This window comes from Dipodomys spectabilis, unplaced genomic scaffold (assembly GCF_019054845.1).
Source record: "Dipodomys spectabilis isolate Male_0828 unplaced genomic scaffold, ASM1905484v1 ptg000017l, whole genome shotgun sequence".
Classification (NCBI taxonomy): Eukaryota; Metazoa; Chordata; class Mammalia; order Rodentia; family Heteromyidae; genus Dipodomys; species Dipodomys spectabilis.
The window spans coordinates 12,880,072-12,898,978 of NW_024870694.1; the positions used below are offsets into that span (position 1 = coordinate 12,880,072).

The window sequence follows — 18,907 nt, forward strand, 5'->3', positions numbered from 1 at the left end:
ATGGATGCATTGAGTATGGGATTAGCTCCCAAGTCTCTGGGCTCTGAGTTGGGAGTGAAAACAACACCTTCAGAAGAGACAAGAGTGACTGTAAATCAGGGTCTATTGTGAAGTCAAGGCTGTAGACACTGGCCTGCAACTGGTCCTTCCTAAACATCTTTGTCACTTAGTGCAATTTGTTCCCACTGGCTCAAGGCTGTCCTGTCTGTCAGACAAACAAGTATATAGCTAGACTTCAGATTTGTGTGTTGTGAACAGCATAGAATAGCTGAACTAATTTCTCATGACTTGCCTTCATTTCATTCCTTTTTTTCTTATGCAGGGAAGGACGTGCTGCCCTCGTTACCTCATTTTGCATGTTTAAGTACATGGCTCTGTACAGCATGATTCAGTATGTCGGTGTGCTGCTGCTCTACTGGGTATGATAGCTCAGGCTCTTGCAAGGTTTTCTCTTAAGGAAAAGATGACAGATTGAATATTCGAGCATCAAGAGCCCTTCTAACACTATCCTTAAGGTTTTAAGAAAGAAAAATGCACACAAGAAAAGTTGTTGGCCCCTTACTTCTCTAGTGGTAGCGGAGGAACATAACTGAATATCCTACTTTGTTTCTTATTGTCGCTTTTACTTACCCAATTCAAGGGTGACACTATTCTAGCTGACTTTATGTCAAAGAGATGCTTCTCAGCATGGGATAGTGCTTCATAACTGGCTTTCTCTGATTGTGGATGCTTGTCAATTTCAGTGGTGTAAATAATTCCCCCTAGCCAGTTTCAAGCTATCTCTTTGACATCCCTGATTGTAGGGTGGGGAAAAAAGACACAGAAGCAGCATGTCCACGTAGAGTGTTTACACCAGAGAGATATAGGAATTTTTGATAGACTTAAGAACATAGATAACAAAAAATAATAAGGGAAAGTAATTATGAAATGCCGAGTTTTAATATTTGTCATCTTTGTTTTTAATATAACTGATTTAATGCACATTTGTATGAATTAAGTTTTGATATTGACACTGTCGGAACAACAGGCTCATAACATTCCTGAACATTTAGCAGTTGAGTTTCAAGAGTTCGTATTATCTGGTACACCTCTGTTCCCTGAATATGGAGATATTAAAACTGGCGTATCATATGGTAAACATACACATGTCTTGTGATGGTTTTTGTAATTCAATAGGGTATAAAAGGTGCTTGAATATACCTATTACCTATAAATTCAATATGTGAGCTCATTTTTTATGAGTGGTGTAAATTTTATGAGTGATGTAAATATCTAGGTTTATCTCTATTTCCTGCCATCTCTCCCAGGTTGAAGGGTTTAGTCCCACAGCCTTCAGATTACAAATATGGTTTCATATTTAATAGTTAGTGGACGAGATAAGGTTAGGGTGTTTATAATCCTAATTCAGTCCTATTTTGGAATCATTATAACTCCTTATGCACAAGGGCAGAATGAAACATAATACATCATCCTCTTTTTTCAGTAATGGGGGGAGGGGATAAGGAAGCAAGGTTTCTGAAGTCAGTAATACCTGAACAGTGTTTCCTCCAGAGCACAATGGAGTTGATGAAGACTTTCTATCATCTCATCTAATAATAGCCAAAGATGTCAGTTGTGGGCTCAGTTACTTTCATTTTCCCTTAGTAAAATTTAAGTAGAATTCCTACACACTTGTCACTGTTATTATTAGGGTTACATACTTTTGTTGTGTCAACTAAACCCTGCCTTTTCTGTTGATAAGCAGAAATGAGGGAAGAGAAGGATCTACTGGATGGAGATGTTCCCCTAACACAGGGTCACTCTGACACACAAGGGTCCAGACCAGAAAGCACAAGGCCCTCCTTGTTGCAAGGGCTTTATGGGCTTGGCTTTCAGAACTTCTGCCAACCTCACCGTCAACCCATATAGATCCCTCACCCACCCTCTCCTTGGTAACAACGTGAAAAAACCCTATGTTTTAGTAAGAGAACCAGTGTGATTCATGTCAAATTTATTCAAATGTCCTAACTTTTCTTCATCTGCTTTTTTAAAAATAATTTTCAGGAGACCAACAGCCTTTCAAATTACCAGTTTCTGTTCCAAGATCTGGCCATTACAACTCTTATTGGTGTAACAAGTAAGAGACCTTTGAAAACTTTCTTCTTAGAGATACTCCCCTTAGCTGTCTTCTCTATACCCCAGAAAGATGGTTTGCCATGAGGAGTAGCAGAAGTAGTGGGTGATGGGGCGGGGGGGACAGGGAGAGGAGAGGAGAGGAAAGAGAGATATAGAGGAGCAGAAAGACAGAGAGAGAGAGAGAGAGAGAGAGAGAGAGAGAGAGAGAGAGAGAGAGGCAGAGGCAGAGGCAGAGGCAGAGGGAGACAGAGAGACAAAAGTAGAGAGATAAAGACAGGGACAGAGTAAGAGATACCCAGAGAGATACAGAGAAAAATACTTTTGAATACCACAGGTGTCAGTAGAGGAAAAGCTCCTTATTTAGCTGTTTTCTACAAAATATGAGGTTTTCATAAACAAATGATAAACATTTAAAATGAAAAAAGCACCTTGAACATCAGGAATATTGACTTCAGTGTTTCTAGGGATTGTTTAAAGGCAAAATGTGTCCAACTTATTACGTATAGAAGCTAAATGGCTTTTATGTTTCAGCATGTAGAACAGAGCATGAAAGTAATCTCACCATTATTCTCTCCTCTCCTCCCACCTTCTGACAAATTTATAAATTATCCCCTCAGGTCTCCTGTATAAGGACAAACATAAATTTGTGACGTTATTTCTTTACAGTTATTGTGAGTTCAAAGAAAAATTGAGAGGAAGGTACAGAGATTTCTCATTTGCCTTCTACCCCTCCTCACCTTCCTACAAATGGTATTGTTTGGGTCATCAATGAGCCTACATTCATACATCAGGATCACCCAAAGCCCAGAGCTTACGTTGGGTTTTTTCCTGATCTTATGTCTTCCTTCTGAGTCTGGACACATGTAACATGTGTCTCCATCATTGTGTTATATTGGAATTCGAACATGAGATACACACACAGTTTGAGAGCTTGAATCAGATGTTTATTACAAAGCTGGTGACTGCAAGTAGACTGATGTCCTTCCAAAACTTACAGCTTCCAATGCGCTTAATATGTTAGGAAACTGAGCAACAAGGGAGTCAGAGTAAAGAAAGAGCAGAAAACAGTCTCAACAGAGCGGATCAACTCTAATGGAGAGTTGAAGAGAGGCACCATGGTGACCTGGGGAGAATGGGAGATACAAGGCAGGGCATTATGGCAGTAGGGGTGAGGAACCTAAATAGGTTCATGGTTAGGAGCTCAAAGAGTTCAAAGAGTCTTGTAAGTTCATGGTACCAGTCTGGCAGGTCCTGGAACCTAGTGTCCAAGTCTCCATCTCATCTACTTCTAGGAATTCAGGGCCTGTCACCTGGGGGTGGAGGTGGGGAAGTAGAATTCCATCTCTGTTTTTATCCTTCCTCTTTCCGCACATCCCCAGGAACTGATGTCATCTTTTTAAACTCTCTTCCAGAGCCTTACCTTTTTCAGAATATCATAAGGTTAGAATCATACCGAAGGCTGCCTTTTCAGATTGGCTTCTTTCTTTCTGTATTTAATTTTGCATTTTAGATCTTTCTCTTTTTAGTGCTGAATAATATTCTATTGTCTGTCATGCTCCTGTTTGTCTCTCCATCTACTGGCTGAAGGATCATCTTGGTTGCTTCCCAGTTTCACCGATTATGAATAAAGCTGTTATAAATTTCTGTGTTGCTGATGAGAAATTAATAATCTTACTAAAGATTCTGTATGGAGATGAATCACTATTTTTGTCATTGATTTAAAAATTCTCTCCTGTGTTTTGCTTTCTCTAGTTCAACTGAATTATCTTATTGTGGATCTCTTTGGGCTTAACCTATTATAATTATTTCAGCTTATCAAATGTGCAGATTAATGTCTTTTGTTCAACTTGGAAAATTTTCTAACATTATTTCTTCAAATATTCTTTCTGCCTCTTTCTCTTTTCTGCTTCTGAGACTTTTATACTGCATGTGGGTCCACTTGACTGAAATATATGGGGCTTCAGATGCCGTTCATTATCTGTTACTATTTTATCTTCCTGCTCCACAACTGGATCAAAAAAACTCTCCAGTCTTCAAGTTCATTGTTGTTTCTTCTTCTGCCTACTCAAATTTGATGTTGAACCCATCTTACAGTTTTTTCCCATGCCATTCATTGTATTTCAAGCTCCATAGTTTACTTTGTGTCCTTGTTTCCAAAATTTCTAAATTCGTATTGAATTCTCAGTTTGTTTACATAGGTTTCCTGATTTCCTTAGTTGTTTTTGCTCATGGTTTCCTTTAGTTCTTTAAGTATATGTAAGAAAGCTATTTAAATACCTCTGCCTAATACATCTAATGTATGTGTTTCTTCAGTGGTGATTTCTCTCACCTTATATGGTTCTTTTGAGCAGTAGAAGGTAGGAGCTCTAGAAATCAGATGCTTCTGTTTCTCCAAGACTTGGTATTTTTGTTTATCTAGCAGTTGAAGGTTATAGTCATTCATTTATTTCCTGACTTTCCTAAACTACTTTTGTAGACCATATCCACCGCTCTTAGGATTTGATTAACTAAGGTGTTGGAAGAGTTTTCCTTGAATTCAGGAATTTTAAAAAATGAACAAAAACACCTCTGCTCAGCGTCTACAATTGATTACATATCCATGACTTCTCCAGACTTGTGTTGAGTCAAGGTCATCCAGTGTGGAAGGACCCCACAGGGTCCTTCTCTAGCATGTTTTTTGCCTCAGGCATGCATACGTTTTTCATAGTGCACGGTGTACACACAGGTGTTTCTGAATGTCCTCATTTTTCAAATTGAGTTTCCTTACCTTTTCCTCCAAGGCTTTAGGTGCTTGTTTTATAGCTCAACGATAAGCTTTTGCCTAAGGCAACTGTAGATTGGTAGCTTCTAATTTTTTCAAACAACGTATGCTGCTTTTCTGCCCTGGGTAAACATCACCATTTCTTCATGTAGCACCAGACAGGTGAGAACAAACATGCACAGGAATTGGTATGTAAAGCCTACTGTGTACCCCGCTAGGGACTAGGAACCCTCACTTGGAATGCAGGATTCCATCTTGAAGATTGCCCTGAGCTGAAGAGAGACAAAGCAAGTGGATTTTCAATGCCACAATCTTCCCTTCCATTTAAAATTTTCCTTTTGTTTCAGTGTTTCCTCTGTTGCTATGTACTTTTGTCTGTTTTTCAGAGTCCTGGCAAAGTTGTTTCTGACATATCCTGTGTATTGTTCAGTGTTTCTCCAGAGGGTGCTTGCTCTGTAATGCCATTCCTCATTTGTCATTAAAATTATTACGATTAGTTATTTTGGTACCATTGGAGCTTGAACCCAGAGCCTGGTATTTGCAAGTCAGGCACTCCTCCAGTTGAGTTATCCCAGCCACTTGAGGAGGGAGGGTAGTTATTTTTTACATAGTATCTTGCATTTTTGCCTGAAGCTGGTCTTGGGCCTTAATCCTCCTACCTATTCTTCCTACATGCCCAAGCTGATAGACATGTTCCAGCATGCCTAGATTCCTTTGTTAGGTTAGGATTTCACTAACTTTCTTTGTCCACCTGGCCTGAACCATAATCCTCCTTATCTCTGCCTCTCCAGTAGCAAGGATTATAGGCATGAGCCGCTATGCCTGACTTTGTAATTGAATGTCATTTAATAACATAGATGTACCCTAATTTATTGGAGATGATGTTATAATGAGCATAGCTACACATTAAAAAATGATTTTTTACCTTAGGATAAAGTACTAAAAGTGGAAGGAATATCTTTCTATGTTTACTGCCAAATTGCTTTGCAAAAGTTTCACCTAACTTAGGTTCCCACAAGCAGAGTATAAGAAGGAGCATTTTATCATTTCTTTACCTTTGACTTAATAATCATTGCTTATTAGTAGGCAAAAAATGGAATCTGATGTTTGTCCTGTAGCTGCTCTTTTAAGAATTCCTCATAGTCTGAAGTTCGAATCCATTAACCACTTCACCCCCTCAGCTTGTCTTTCTCCTTAGACCAGGGCTCCAAAGAAGCCATATGGGTCTTCTGACCAAGAACATAACATTTCCCTGCTCTCACAAATATGAATACTGGGTTTCTTTTGTAGTGAATCTGAACGGTGCCTACCCCAAGCTGGTACCTTTCCGACCTGCAGGACGGCTCATCTCTCCACCTTTGTTGCTTTCCGTCACCTTCAACATTCTTTTCAGCCTGGTCATGCATATTGTGGGCTTCGTCCTAGTTCAGAGGCAGCCTTGGTATTCCATGGAGGTGCACAGGTAGGATCACAGCTGTAAGTCTAGTTTTTCAGATTCTAATTTCTATCAAACATTATCTGGATAATACAAAGGGAGGAAAACATGTCTTCGTCCTGCCAAGATTTTGGCATTCTTAACACTTTTGGACAAATTTCTAACAATCATGTCCTCTCCGTAGCACAGTTTGATGCTGTCATCTGTGGTGCTTGCCTTTGGCTGTGCTCTAGGATAATGATCTCCAACCATCTGTTATATCTAGGATGGGTTATAGTTTGCCTGGTCTGTTCCAGTTCAAGCAGCTCAGTTTAAGTGATATCTCAGTGCCATAACTGAATGCCCTACCCTTGTGAAAACTGACCCTGTTAAGTGATAAATTATGGCCAATTATCAGAGATCTTTAAACCATTCAAGAGAAAATATGACTCTACTTGATAGGCGCATATAAATAAACAACTAGTTGGAACTATGTGTGTACCTTTATATGCTTGTATGTAAGACCTCCTCTATCTGTCTATCATATAATTTCACAGGTCTATCTGTGTTTGTTGATGTTGCCTTTAATTTTCAGTGTATTCTTTGTCAATGCATAAGCAATTCCAGAAATGCTGAGTGTCTGCTCTGAGATTGTTTGGTATGGAGTCTTATAGATTCACATGCACCCTACGTGCTTGTCATCTTACTTCACAGATTTTTTTCTGTTTCTTTTTTAGTGTTTGCACAGTGAAAAATGAAAGTACTGCAAACATTACCATTTCTCCAATGGCTCTAGAAAAAACTGGAAGCAATAGTGCTTTCGTAAGTTTTGAGAACACAACTGTATGGTTCTTGGGAACAATCAACTGCATCATTGTGGCTTTTACATTCTCTAAAGGAAAACCATTTCGGCAACCCACCTATACAAACTGTGAGTAGAATTGTATGGGGTCAGAGGTGAAAGGTCACTGGAAAAGTCATTAGAGTGGCCAGGTCACTCAGAAAGGACCCAAATGCAGAGTTGGTTCTTACCTAGGGTCTCCTAACTTCTTTGCCAGAGTGTAAGCCATGGGACAGCCTTAATCTCATGGTACTTTACCCCTTACTTTAAAACTCTGTTATGTACCAGAGCTTTTTATTTCCATATTGTCACTTCACCCAAAGTTTGCCTTTATTTGTTGTCTTGGGATTATCTCAAATTGGGAAGATGGGTTTATTTCTTCACTTGTTAGTTTTTTGTTTGTTTGTTTGCTGGTCCTTGGCTTGAACTCAGGGCCTGGTCACTGTCCCTGAGCTTCTTTAGGCTAATGCTCTACCACTTGAGACACAGTACCCACTTCTGGATTTTTCTGAGCAGTTTATTGGAGATAAGAGTCTCATGGACTTTCTTGCTGGGGCTGTCTTTGAACCACAATCCTCATATCTCAGCCTCTTGAGTAGCTAGCATTACAGACGTGAGCCACCAGTGCCCAACTTTTTTTTTTAAGTCAGTATTCATCTTAGGAGAGGTGAGGAAAGCATTGTAAGGCCTCAGATGGAACCTGTCTCACCATGAAGACCAGAGTGAAGGGGGCATTGTGTGGTAGCAGGTAGGGAAGATATGATATGGAGATTTGTGCAGGTTCTTGAAGTTCTTCCCATTGTCTTACATTCTGGGTCAGGGAGGTGTGTTAGATGGAGACTGTCATTTGGGTGGGATTTCATTGGGAAAACTCACAAATATAAGCATCAGTATCCTCATAAAAGTCTGTATGTTCAGGGAAAATTGTACCTTTTTCCTCCTTGAGATAAGGAAACAGTTGGATGCTGATATCTGCATAATTGCAATTTAAATATCTGTTCATCTTCAGCCTTCCTTGTTCTCCTGGAAAGGATTTGAGGTAGATGGTTTGTATTAAAGGAAATCAGATACTTGAAATATCTTCAAAGCATTATTATTATTATTATTAATTTTATGTGTGTGTCAGTTCTGGGACTAGAACTCTGGGCCTGGTCATTGTCCTTTAGCCTTTCCACTTGAGCCACAGCTCTATTTCCAGCTTTGTGATGGTTAATTTGAGATAAGGGTTTCACAGATTTGTCTGCCCAGGGTTGGCTTGGAATCCCAATCCCCAGCTCTTTGTCTTTTGAGTAGCTAGGATTCCAGGTGTGAATCACCCAAAAGTCCTGCCAGAGAATTTATTGAGACTATATTTTATACATATTAATTCTATTAATCAAAACACGATAGTGCACATGAAAATCGCCACATTGCTCAAGGACATGCATTGAGATCGCAGAGGTGAGACCCACTTGCTGTCACCAGGCTGTGCCTGGATGCAGAAATCAAGCGTTCTCAATTGGCATTCTTCTAGGGTATGTCTGTGAACAGATTCAATACTTCCTACTCTGATTTCTCAAAATGACAGCTATGTCCTTATTTCCCCAGATACATTCGTCCTTGTGCTGGTTGTCCAGCTCAGCGTGTGTCTCTTCATTCTATTTGCCGATATCCCAGTATTGTACAGGAGTTTGGACGTAAGTCTCAGCGTGGCGATTCACAGTTGTATAGTATCAGCTTCAAAAACACAGGCCATGATTGCAATTGACTTGGATCCTCAACACCAATTACGTACTTTCAGATGTCAGAGTTGAAAAGAATTTGGTGTTATATCTATTTTTAACATTTAAGCTGATTAGGAAATAAAATTCCATCTAGTCTTGACTTCCTGAGATGAAAGATAGCCTTTGAAAAACTATTGAATATTTTCCTTTGAAAAGATGAGAAGAATATATGTATTGATTTTTTTCTCTTTCAAATGTGAGATTGTCCTCCTAAAGTGTTCTCATTTGAAGCTGTTTAAAATACGTTGCCCAGACCACCTTTTTTGGTTAATTCTCCAAACTGTAAACATGTTTTTGGTGCATTCCTACTTAATGTTAAAATGTCATGCACTTTCTCACATATTGTAATACTGAGACAACTTGGAGGCCTTCCAACACACCATAACTTTAAATGCTTAAACAATAGAAAAACCTATTCAATTTCTGCAGCCTTTTCTACTTTTCAATTTTAATCCTAGGTCTCTGTATCTCAGGCTGGCCTTGGGTTGCCAAACTTGAGATCTTCCAGTTTCTACTGATTGCTGGGACTGGAGACATGCCAGGCCTTTTCTAAATTCCTAAGCCTCTAACTCATCAGTGGCATGACATATTAACAAGGATCAACATATGTATCATTATGTAGTGCATTTTCCACAGTTATGAATTCTCTTTATTGATTAGATTAAGTGCTCTTGGAAATAAAAAGCCTTTGTTCACGAGTGAATCTGTCTCAATCCTGAAGAGTTAAATTTAAGACAAGTTAATCATACTCTTCAGTCTTTGAGGACGTCAGACAAGCTTTGGTATAATAAGAGTGGGGGTTGTTGCATTTTTTTGGGGGGTGGAAATCTGTGTAGAGTCATGGCCAGCATGACCAAGTAATTATTGTTCACTTTAAAAATAATCATGTTTCCTACTATCTCATAGAAAATATGAATTCATTATGGAGAATGTAGATTATTCAGGGGAAGAATACCATAACATTACTCACTACATCTTTTCATCTTCTAAAATGTATATATTATAAATGTGTATTGACTAATTTATGAGTTTTATTTTAGTTTAGATGCAATCATGCTGTTTTGCAACCCAGATACTGCTTACTTTTAAAAACATCGTATCAATTATTTTAGTAGAGAATAATACATTACACGATTTAAAATTTGAAAATTAAAGGACAGTTGAAATCTCCATTCCAGCCCCTCTTGGGCAGTAACCTATGGTACCATTTTATTTTAAGCATTTTCACAGTTACTTTTTTCTTTACTCAGACCTAGAATATGTGTACAGTTATTTTATATGTGTGAAGAGATGTGTATATACACATCTGTGTGTTTATCTTCTCCCACATTTTCTTAAGACAATAGCAGCAAACACTTACATTGTTTGGTATTCTAAGACATGGATGTCCACAGGGGGATGAGTTATTGGTGAAGTTGTGTGGGGGGAAAGAAGGTGAGGAGGAGGAAAGAGGCTACATTGCTGCTGTGGTGAATGTCTGACCTTGTGATGGAGAGAATCCTGGATGAGCAAAGTCTCAGTCTGCAGTGCAGTTGGTGGCTAAGCCAAAGCTGCTCACTAGGGTGTCTACTGTTTCATAGAAATGAGAATCATGGGAATCCATGCTGTCCTCAAGTACTGGCCATGAGCAGCCCATGGGAAGAAGTGTGTGGCTTTTGGGTGGAAGTTGGGCTGGATTTTGAGCACAACATTTGGGTTATCCATTATTTATCTTCCCACCAGCAGGAGATCTGAATGGAATATTTCCATGGCTGTGTGTATTTATCTTCCCAGCAGCAGGAGATCTGAATGGAACATTTTAATGTGTATGTGGTCCCAACCACACACACAGTCCTGCACCTTGCTTCTTTATTGGAACAGGACATTTTGATGTTTGTTCTATATAAGAACACTCTCTTTCTTTATCATGACAACATAGTATTTTCTATTGTAGACATGTGTATTCTATTTCAGGGTATATACCACAATCTATATGTAGTTCCACATTTAGTTGGTTTCCAGGTTTTACTATTCCAAAGATGCAACAAAAGAACCGTGTACATATATCATTTCAGTCATGTAGAAAAGTGCATCTCAGGAATGAATTCATAGAAATAGATTTGAATTTTTAATTTTGAAAGTATTGTTCTCTATAAAGTTGTATCCATTTTCCTCCCACCAGTGTGAAAGAATATGTAAGACAATGTTGGGCACAGCAGAGTGCCATTAGCTTTATTGATCATTCTCTCTTCCACTGGCCATTCATTAAATAACTCATATAGCACACTGTGTATCAGGCACCCAGCCTCGGAAGTGGTTGGCACAAACAGAAAGATAGTGGGGCAAGGGGAAGCTTGATTTCAGCCCCAATTACTTCTTCAGCAAGCAGCCGTGTGAGGGGCCAGGTTGTTTGACTATAGGCATGATCCTGAGGTGGCATTCAGGATTTAGGGCTCAAAAGCAAGACACTGCTCCATAGGAAATGGACCCATTACCTTGCTCATATAATTGTAACCCCTTTGTACAGTATCTTTAGAATAAAAATATTTAAAATTTACAAAACCAAAATTATTTTTTTAAAGCAAGACTTAGCTGAGGAGAAATAGGGACTCAGAGACAAGAGGGCCCCACCTTCCAACGTGGCTTCACAGGGTGCCCACTGAGTTTCTTCCTTCCTGTCTTCCATCTTAAAAACATAACAAAGCAAACCAGGTGCTGGGTAGCTAACAGCTGTAATCCTAACTACTCAGGATGCTCAGATCTGAGGACTGAAGTTTGAAAATAGATTGGAAAGGAAAGTCTGTGAGACTCTTATCTCCAATTAACGAGCCAAAGAGGCTAGAAACAGAGCTACCACTCTAGTAGTAGAATGCCAGCATCGAGTAGAAAAACTCAGTGAAGCCGGGCACCTGTGGCTCACACCTGTAATCCTAGCTACTCAGGAGGCTGAGAGCTGAGGATCATGGTTCAAAGCCAGCCTCGGCAGAAAAGTCCATGAGACTCTTATCTCCAATAAGCCACTAGAAAACCAGAAGTGGCGCTGTGGCTCAAGAGGTAGAGCGCTCACCTTGAGCTGAAGAGCTGAGGGATGGTGCCCAAGCCCCACGACTGACAAAAAAAAAAAAAAGAAAAGGAAAAAAGAAAAGAAAAGCTCAGTGACAGTACCCTGATCTAATTTCAAGTCCCAATACCAGCGCAAAACAAAAAGCACCAATACAACAACACAACAAAACTCCATAATACCCAAAGCAACTGGACCAGACAGGTTTTCTGTGTTTTGTTTTTCCTGTCCTGAGGCTTGACCTCTGCCTGGGTGTTGATCCTAATCTTCTTTGTACTTAAGCTAGCACTCTACCACTTAAGCCATAGCACCACTTCTGGCTTTTTCTGAATAGTTTATTGGAGTTAAAAGTCTCATGGACTTTCCTGCCCAGGCTGGCTTCAAACCATGGTGTTCCTCAGATCTGAGCCTCCTGAGTAGCTGGATTATAGGCATGAGCCACCGGCAGTAGGCTCCACACAGGTTTTTAATCATTATTTATTTTCATTGCAAAGTTGAAATTATAAAGAAAGGGAGCTAAAAAAAAGCCCCTAATCATTGAATTACTGACTATAATCTTTTCACGCTTTTAATGCATATCTTCATAAAATTTTTTTGCATGTACATGTGCCTGTAAAACATACATATATACATACTACACGCATGATTTATAACCGAATGTACACTGTGAGTACATGACTATTTTCCAACATACATTGGTCCTCCGACTAACTGTACTTCATTGTTTCCTGCCAGCTGCTCTGCACTCCTGTCCTGTGGCGGGTCTCCATGCTCATCTTACTCACCTGCAATTTCATTGTGTCCTTGATTGCGGAGGTAAGTGTCTTCTGGCGGCTGCTCATGGTTGTATATATGCATGTGTGGTGTGTGGTAGTGGTGGCTTGGGCCTTAGTCAACGTTGCTGTCACTTTTCTATTTTCTTCTATGAGCAACGTTTTCTGTTTTTGTTTTTGTTTTTCTGATGAATCCAAAGAAGCCTTAGTTTTGTCATCTGGAGAGTGGGGCTAAGGAGAATGGAATTGCAATATTTAAGTTGCTAGCTTGTGTGTGTGTGTGTGTGTGTGTGTGTGTGTGCGCGCGCGCGTGTGCGCACGTGCCTGCACGTGCTGGTCCTGGGGCATAGGTACTGTCCCTGAGCATGTTTGCTGAAGGCTACTACTTTGCCATGAGAGCTACAGCTCCACTTCTGGATTTTTGGTGATTAATTGGAGATGAATGTCATGAACTTTGTTGCCTGGGCTGGCTTGGAATCAAGATCCTCAGACCTCAGCCTTCTAAGTAGTTAGTATTACAGGCATGAGCCACCAGCGCCTTGCTTGGTATTTATTTTTGTTTTAATTCCACAAATAGAGATGCAAACACAATTCACATCTTGAAATGGAGATATGACTCAAACACTATAAAAAGTTCATCAATCCAGTGGTTTTTAGTACAGTCACTGAGTCATATATCTATCCATAGTACTTCGGGCCAGAATATTTTCATCATCCCTCAAGAAATTCTCTGCCCATTACCATTGCTCTCCATTCTCTTCTCTCTCTTCCTACTTTTTGGGAGCCATTAATGCCTTTTCTGTCTCTATGGATTCATCCATTCTCTACAATTCATATAAAGGAACTCACATTGCATGTGGCTTTTTTTTCCTTTTGAGGATAAAATCCAGATCTTGCACAGCCTAGAAAAGTACTCTAACCACAGAGCTGCATTCCCAGTCCTTGTTTTGTTTTTGTTTGCTTGTTTGTTTGACACAGGTCTCACTACATAGCCTGGATTGGCCTGGAACTTGTGATTCTTCTGCCTCAGCCTCTCTTGTAATGTGGAGTATGCCTTTCTGTCAGATTGCTGAATGATTCTGATGTGGCTGGTTCAGGCAGCACACTCGAGAATACTAGGTTAAACCACATGGTCTCTAAAACAATCAAATTAATAAGAGAGCATTCTTATTCCAGGCTCATGCCTGGAATCCTGGTTACTCAGGAGGCTGAGATCTGAAGATTGTAGTTTGAAGCCAGATCAGTCAGGAAAGTCCATGAGCCTCTGGCCTCCAATTTTGCCAGAAGTGGAGCTGTAGCTCAAGTGATAGAGTACCAGCTTGAGTGAAAAGCTAAGGGGAAATGCCCTGGCCCTAAATTCAAGTCCCAGTACCAGCACGAGAGAGAGAGAGAGAGAGAGAGAGAGAGAGAGAGAGAGAGAGAGAGAACATATTCCATGGTATGCTGTACACCCAATGTACCTACTGCTCTTCCTTCCCTTCCCTTCCCTTCCCTTCCCTTCCCTTCCCTTCCCTTCCCTTCCCTTCCCTTCCCTTCCCTTCCCTTCCCTTCCCTTCTCTGCCAGTTGGCAGTGAAAAGGACAGGCTCAGGGGCAATCCTTAAGTGTGAGTTTTGGCTCCAGCTTTTTCCTGTTGTCTGACTTTGGGCAAGTTACTCCACTTCTTTGGGTCTGTTTAGTTCTCTGTAAAATGATGCTAATAATGAATGATACCTCCCACGTGGAGTTATTGAACCCTGAAATGTGAACAGCATAAAGTGCATTGTAGGTATTTAAAAATCATAAACCTTCATTATTCTATCATTTCCTGTGGCACTTACACTTCCTTATTTTCAGTCACTCTTTTAACTCATCACTTCCTTGAGTGTTTTTGACCATGTGCCATGTCCTAGAGCATTTTGTTAGGGGTGGGTGTGTAAAGGAGTCAGTGCTACAGCTATTTGTATACTCATTTCTTCTCTCTCCTGCCACTGAACTAGGCTAGCAAAAACTCATGTTAATGGTCCCTGCACCTAAAACCCTGCTTTGTTCTAGCAGGAGCTAAGTAAGTATTCCATTAAATGCAAGAAGTGCTCCCACTCACCTCGGCAAATAGAGTAGTTTTATGCCCAGGGAAGTAAACTTTCTTCTTTGGTTCTTATATTGGGTAAACAGTAGAGGAGATGTGCATATGAGTGTTTAGTGTTGAGTTCCCAGTAGCTTCTAAGTTGAAAACTCCCATTCCCGCTCCCACTCAAAGCCCATTCATTATCTACAGCCTCCAATGGCTCAGTCACCTGCTTCCCTGTGATCAGGTAATCAGGGACTAAATGAAGTCATTCGGCCTTTGGTGAAGGCAGTTATAATCAAGAATAATGGAGACCAGATTTCCTTGTGATCCTAGCAGAATAGGGAAAGACCCAGGCTATCATGGGACAGTGAGATGTGATCCCTTGGGTGTCTCAAAGAGTAGATGTTACAGATGCTGAGCACTGCTACGATGAGCTTTTAACTCCTTCTGCCTGCCCAGCCTGTGGCACAGAAAGACCACAGTTGTTTGCAAGGGTTGGCATGAAAGATGGCTGGCCTCCTTCTACAAAGATCTGAGTATTATCTGATTTGCTGAAGTCTGACTCAGTACCTCTCCAATCTGAATCTCAGGTTAACTCTATGGCTAATGTGTATCTCAGAGCAGTGCAGAAGGCAAATAGATTCAAATGAGACCTTACATGGAGCCTTCTTATCATCCTGCTGATGATGGGCAAGGGAAAACATGTGCATAGCTTTTGGAATTCCTATTTTTCTAATTATAGGTGTGTAGGTTTATGTATACAAGCATACACAACTTATTTGGGTAGGCATAAAAACACATGGGTTAGTTTTTGTAAGGAATCATCAGGGCTTTTAAAAAATGTTTGCTTCCTGATCTGCATTTAATTTGCATTGCAGGGTGACAGGACCTGTCACCTGATTCAGTTTCCCTTTTGGGAGAGGCAAAGTGACACAGGTTGTTACACTCTAAACGACAAAGGCTCCAGGGGAAGTTAAGAGCATGACAATGTCTCCCAAAACTCTCACTCTTCTCTCCCTGTCTCTCAGTCTCTCTTTCCCTTCCTCCTTCCCTTCTCTCCCTGACTCCCTCCCTCCCTCCTTCCTCACTCTGTGTGTGTGTGTGTGTGTGTGTGTGGTTTCCTTCCATTTGTTTTACAGGAAGGTTTATTGCTAAGGTTTCCTGGAGTTAAGGTAGATTTTAAAATTTAAAGTTAGTGTTCCTGCCTTAGCCCAGCTGTAAGAACTGCATTTCTCTTGTTACATGTGAAGAACAAAATATCTTTGCTATGGGAAAGCAGACTGACAGGTCTGGCAAGGTGAGCCCTCAGGTTTCCCTAAACTGAACCTGGCAATGTGGGTCTGCAGCAGATTTCCAGAAGCTGGGCCATTTTCAGAGGAAAAGAGAAAAGCCGTTCTCTGCCCTTTTTGTGGGTGACACATCTCGAACAGTAAAGATGGGTGGATTCTAGGAAAACCAGTATGTCTCTGAAAACTTGTTTTTGAATCCTATAAAGTTCACCTTTTTTTTTTTCCAACTTGGCAACGATACCATGGATCAGCATGTATTTCAGTTCTAGTCCTCCTTGTTTCTTTCACGATAACGTCTACCAAAATCAACCTTTGTGACTGCCTGTGATAAAAATGGAAGGTAGAGGTGATAACCTTTCTGATATACTCTGGATTCTAATTCAGGCTCTGTTCAAGATTCAGCCTAATTCCTGGAATAAAATGGCAGCCCAAATTGTTTGCAGAGAAGCATAATTGTTATAATCTTAAAAATGCATTTCAGTGTAGGTGAAGGTTGGAGGCAAGTGTGAACAGGGCTCAGAGCTTTGTTAAGTGAGTGGTTGAGAAGGGTAGGCATATGGCAAACAGTATTCTGTGCCCTGCCCCATTTTGTGAAGGGAGTTACAACAAACATATGGAAGAGACTCAGATAGGCTGCCCATAGTAAGTTTTAGAGCTGGGAGCTCAGCTAGATTGTTCCAACTCCAGGTTGTACAGTTTCACTAACTGTATACATGACACTACAAGAATGTGCCAGGGTGATCCCAAGACACATCTCCTCCATGGCCATTTCTGTGTGGTGGTAAATAATTGCATAATGCATAATTTCGTATTAAATAAAATTTGGATGTGATGTGGTGTGGAGTATAGAATTTGAATGATTTTAAATTTAAATCAAAAGATATCACATCTTTGAAGTAAATCACTTTCAGCTTAACTACCAGGTGATTAAACCTGCCTGTTCTTTCTCCTCCAGAAAAGTTATGTAGGTGGAAAAGTTGGAGAAGCCAGGAGCAAGCCTATGAAACTACCTTCAGTTTTCTAAGACACAAAGCAAACATCATAGCCGTGTTGGATTAGGATCAGAGGAATGAGGTAACCTAAAAACACAGGATATCTGATTGTAAGCAGTAACTTTTCTTTTTAATTTTGCAGGAAGCCATTATTGAAAATCGAACTTTGTGGCTGGCCATCAAAAGACGTTTTGGCTATCAGTCAAAAAGCCAGTATCGGATATGGCAGAGGAACTTGGCAAATGACCACAACTGGCCCCCAATAAACCAAATCTTCTACTCTGACATGCCTGGATATGGAAGGGCAGTGTCCTACAGCAATCCTGTGTTTGAGAGCAATGAGGAGCAACTTTGACAGAAACATGATATCCAAGTTTGGGTGGGAGAGAAACAAGAACAAACGAAACCCATTTTACTGATATGAAAGCAATGAGACTCTTCAAAGATCAGCTAGAGTTTTGAGAATGCCTGCCAAATCATAGTGATGAAATTAATGTCTGATAAAACAGTTTCTATGGAGAAGGACATGGCCCCAGAAGATGACTTTCTTCTTGACTTCTTAAAAGCACTGAAGGCAACTGGTGAACAAAGACTGGATCAAGTATTTTAATGGGCCAAGAGTTTAGCAAGCTACAGATAGAAAATAGGTCATCTTTCTTCTTAGGATAATACTTCCTTTTTTCCTTTTTAAAAATGAGTTGGGGAGGGAGTCATACTCTGTATATTCATAGTGTTGTAACATGTAAAGATTGTGCATTGTTGCTTTATTGGTGGAAAAACTAATGCATGGGAACTATCACCCCAAACTTTACTTGTTTGGTTTCTTTGCGGTACTTTTCAGATTTGTGGGGCTTTATTCTGCTGCTGGCCTTTTCCTACCTGTCACCAAGGATAAGTTCTGCCTATACTGCAAAGACATGCTGCCCCCCATATCTTAGCACTTTAACATATGAGATTGTTTCTTGCTGTAGGTACGAGCCTCTCAGATGCTTACGGAACAGCTGCCCTTCGAGTGATGACTTCAGCCTGATGGCTCCACCATATAAGAGCCTCCATACTTAGTGTGGCCTGGGAAAGGTGACCCTGGAGATTACAGTGCATGAGAGTGCTTGACAGTATCACCATAGAGTGATTTACATCTCAGCTCCCATTGTTATCCCATAGGGAAAGTGGAAAGTGAAATCTCCCTCTAGGCACATGACCTTATTAGTGCTATGCTATTCGTGTGTGTGTGTGTGTGTGTGTATGTGTGTGTGTGTGTGTGTGTGTGTGTGTGTGTGTGTGTGATGAACTCAGGGGCTTCAGGCTTGTTACATAGGCACTCTACCTTCTACCACAGGTTGTAGGTATTTTTCTGAGAAGACCTCTCATTTTTGCATTGGCCAGACTGGACCTTGATCCCCCCCTATTTAGGTCTCCTATGTAGTTGTAATGACAGCTATGTGTACAGATGTCCATTTTATTGGTTGAGATGAGATCTCACTAACTTTTTGCTCAGGCCTGCCTCAAATGATGATCTTCCCAGTCTCCACCCCTTAATTATCTGGGATGACAGATGTGAGACACCATGTTTTATCTGCTTTGTATTTTTGTTGTTGCTGTTGTATCAGTACTGAGACTTGACCTTCTTGCTCTCACTTGGCTTCATTGCTCACTGTTAATGCTTTGCCACTCGAGTCACCCCTCTATTTCCAGCTTTTACTGGTTAATTGGAGATAAGAATCTTGAGGATTTGTCTACCCAGGCTGGCTTCAAACCAGTACTTTTAGATCTTAGGTTCCCAAGTAGTCAAGATTACAAGAATGAGCCACCAGCACCCAGTTGCTTTGAGTCCTTATATTTTCATTTTAAAGCTGCCTAGCTTGTACTCT

At 40.5% G+C, this 18,907-nt stretch overlaps 1 protein-coding gene across 1 annotated transcript in view; it reads left to right on the forward strand.

Annotated features, from left to right (window-relative positions):
* Atp13a4 (ATPase 13A4) overlaps window positions 1–17,391 on the forward strand; it is a 95,238-nt gene extending 77,847 nt beyond the window's left edge. The window contains exons 24-30 of the mRNA XM_042670323.1: window positions 323–419; window positions 2,044–2,116; window positions 6,167–6,338; window positions 7,028–7,221; window positions 8,719–8,807; window positions 12,670–12,750; window positions 17,179–17,391. Of these exons, the coding sequence (XP_042526257.1) occupies window positions 323–419; window positions 2,044–2,116; window positions 6,167–6,338; window positions 7,028–7,221; window positions 8,719–8,807; window positions 12,670–12,750; window positions 17,179–17,391 (919 nt within the window). The remainder of the gene's footprint in view (window positions 1–322; window positions 420–2,043; window positions 2,117–6,166; window positions 6,339–7,027; window positions 7,222–8,718; window positions 8,808–12,669; window positions 12,751–17,178) is intronic.
* The last annotated feature ends 1,516 nt before the right edge of the window (window positions 17,392–18,907 follow it).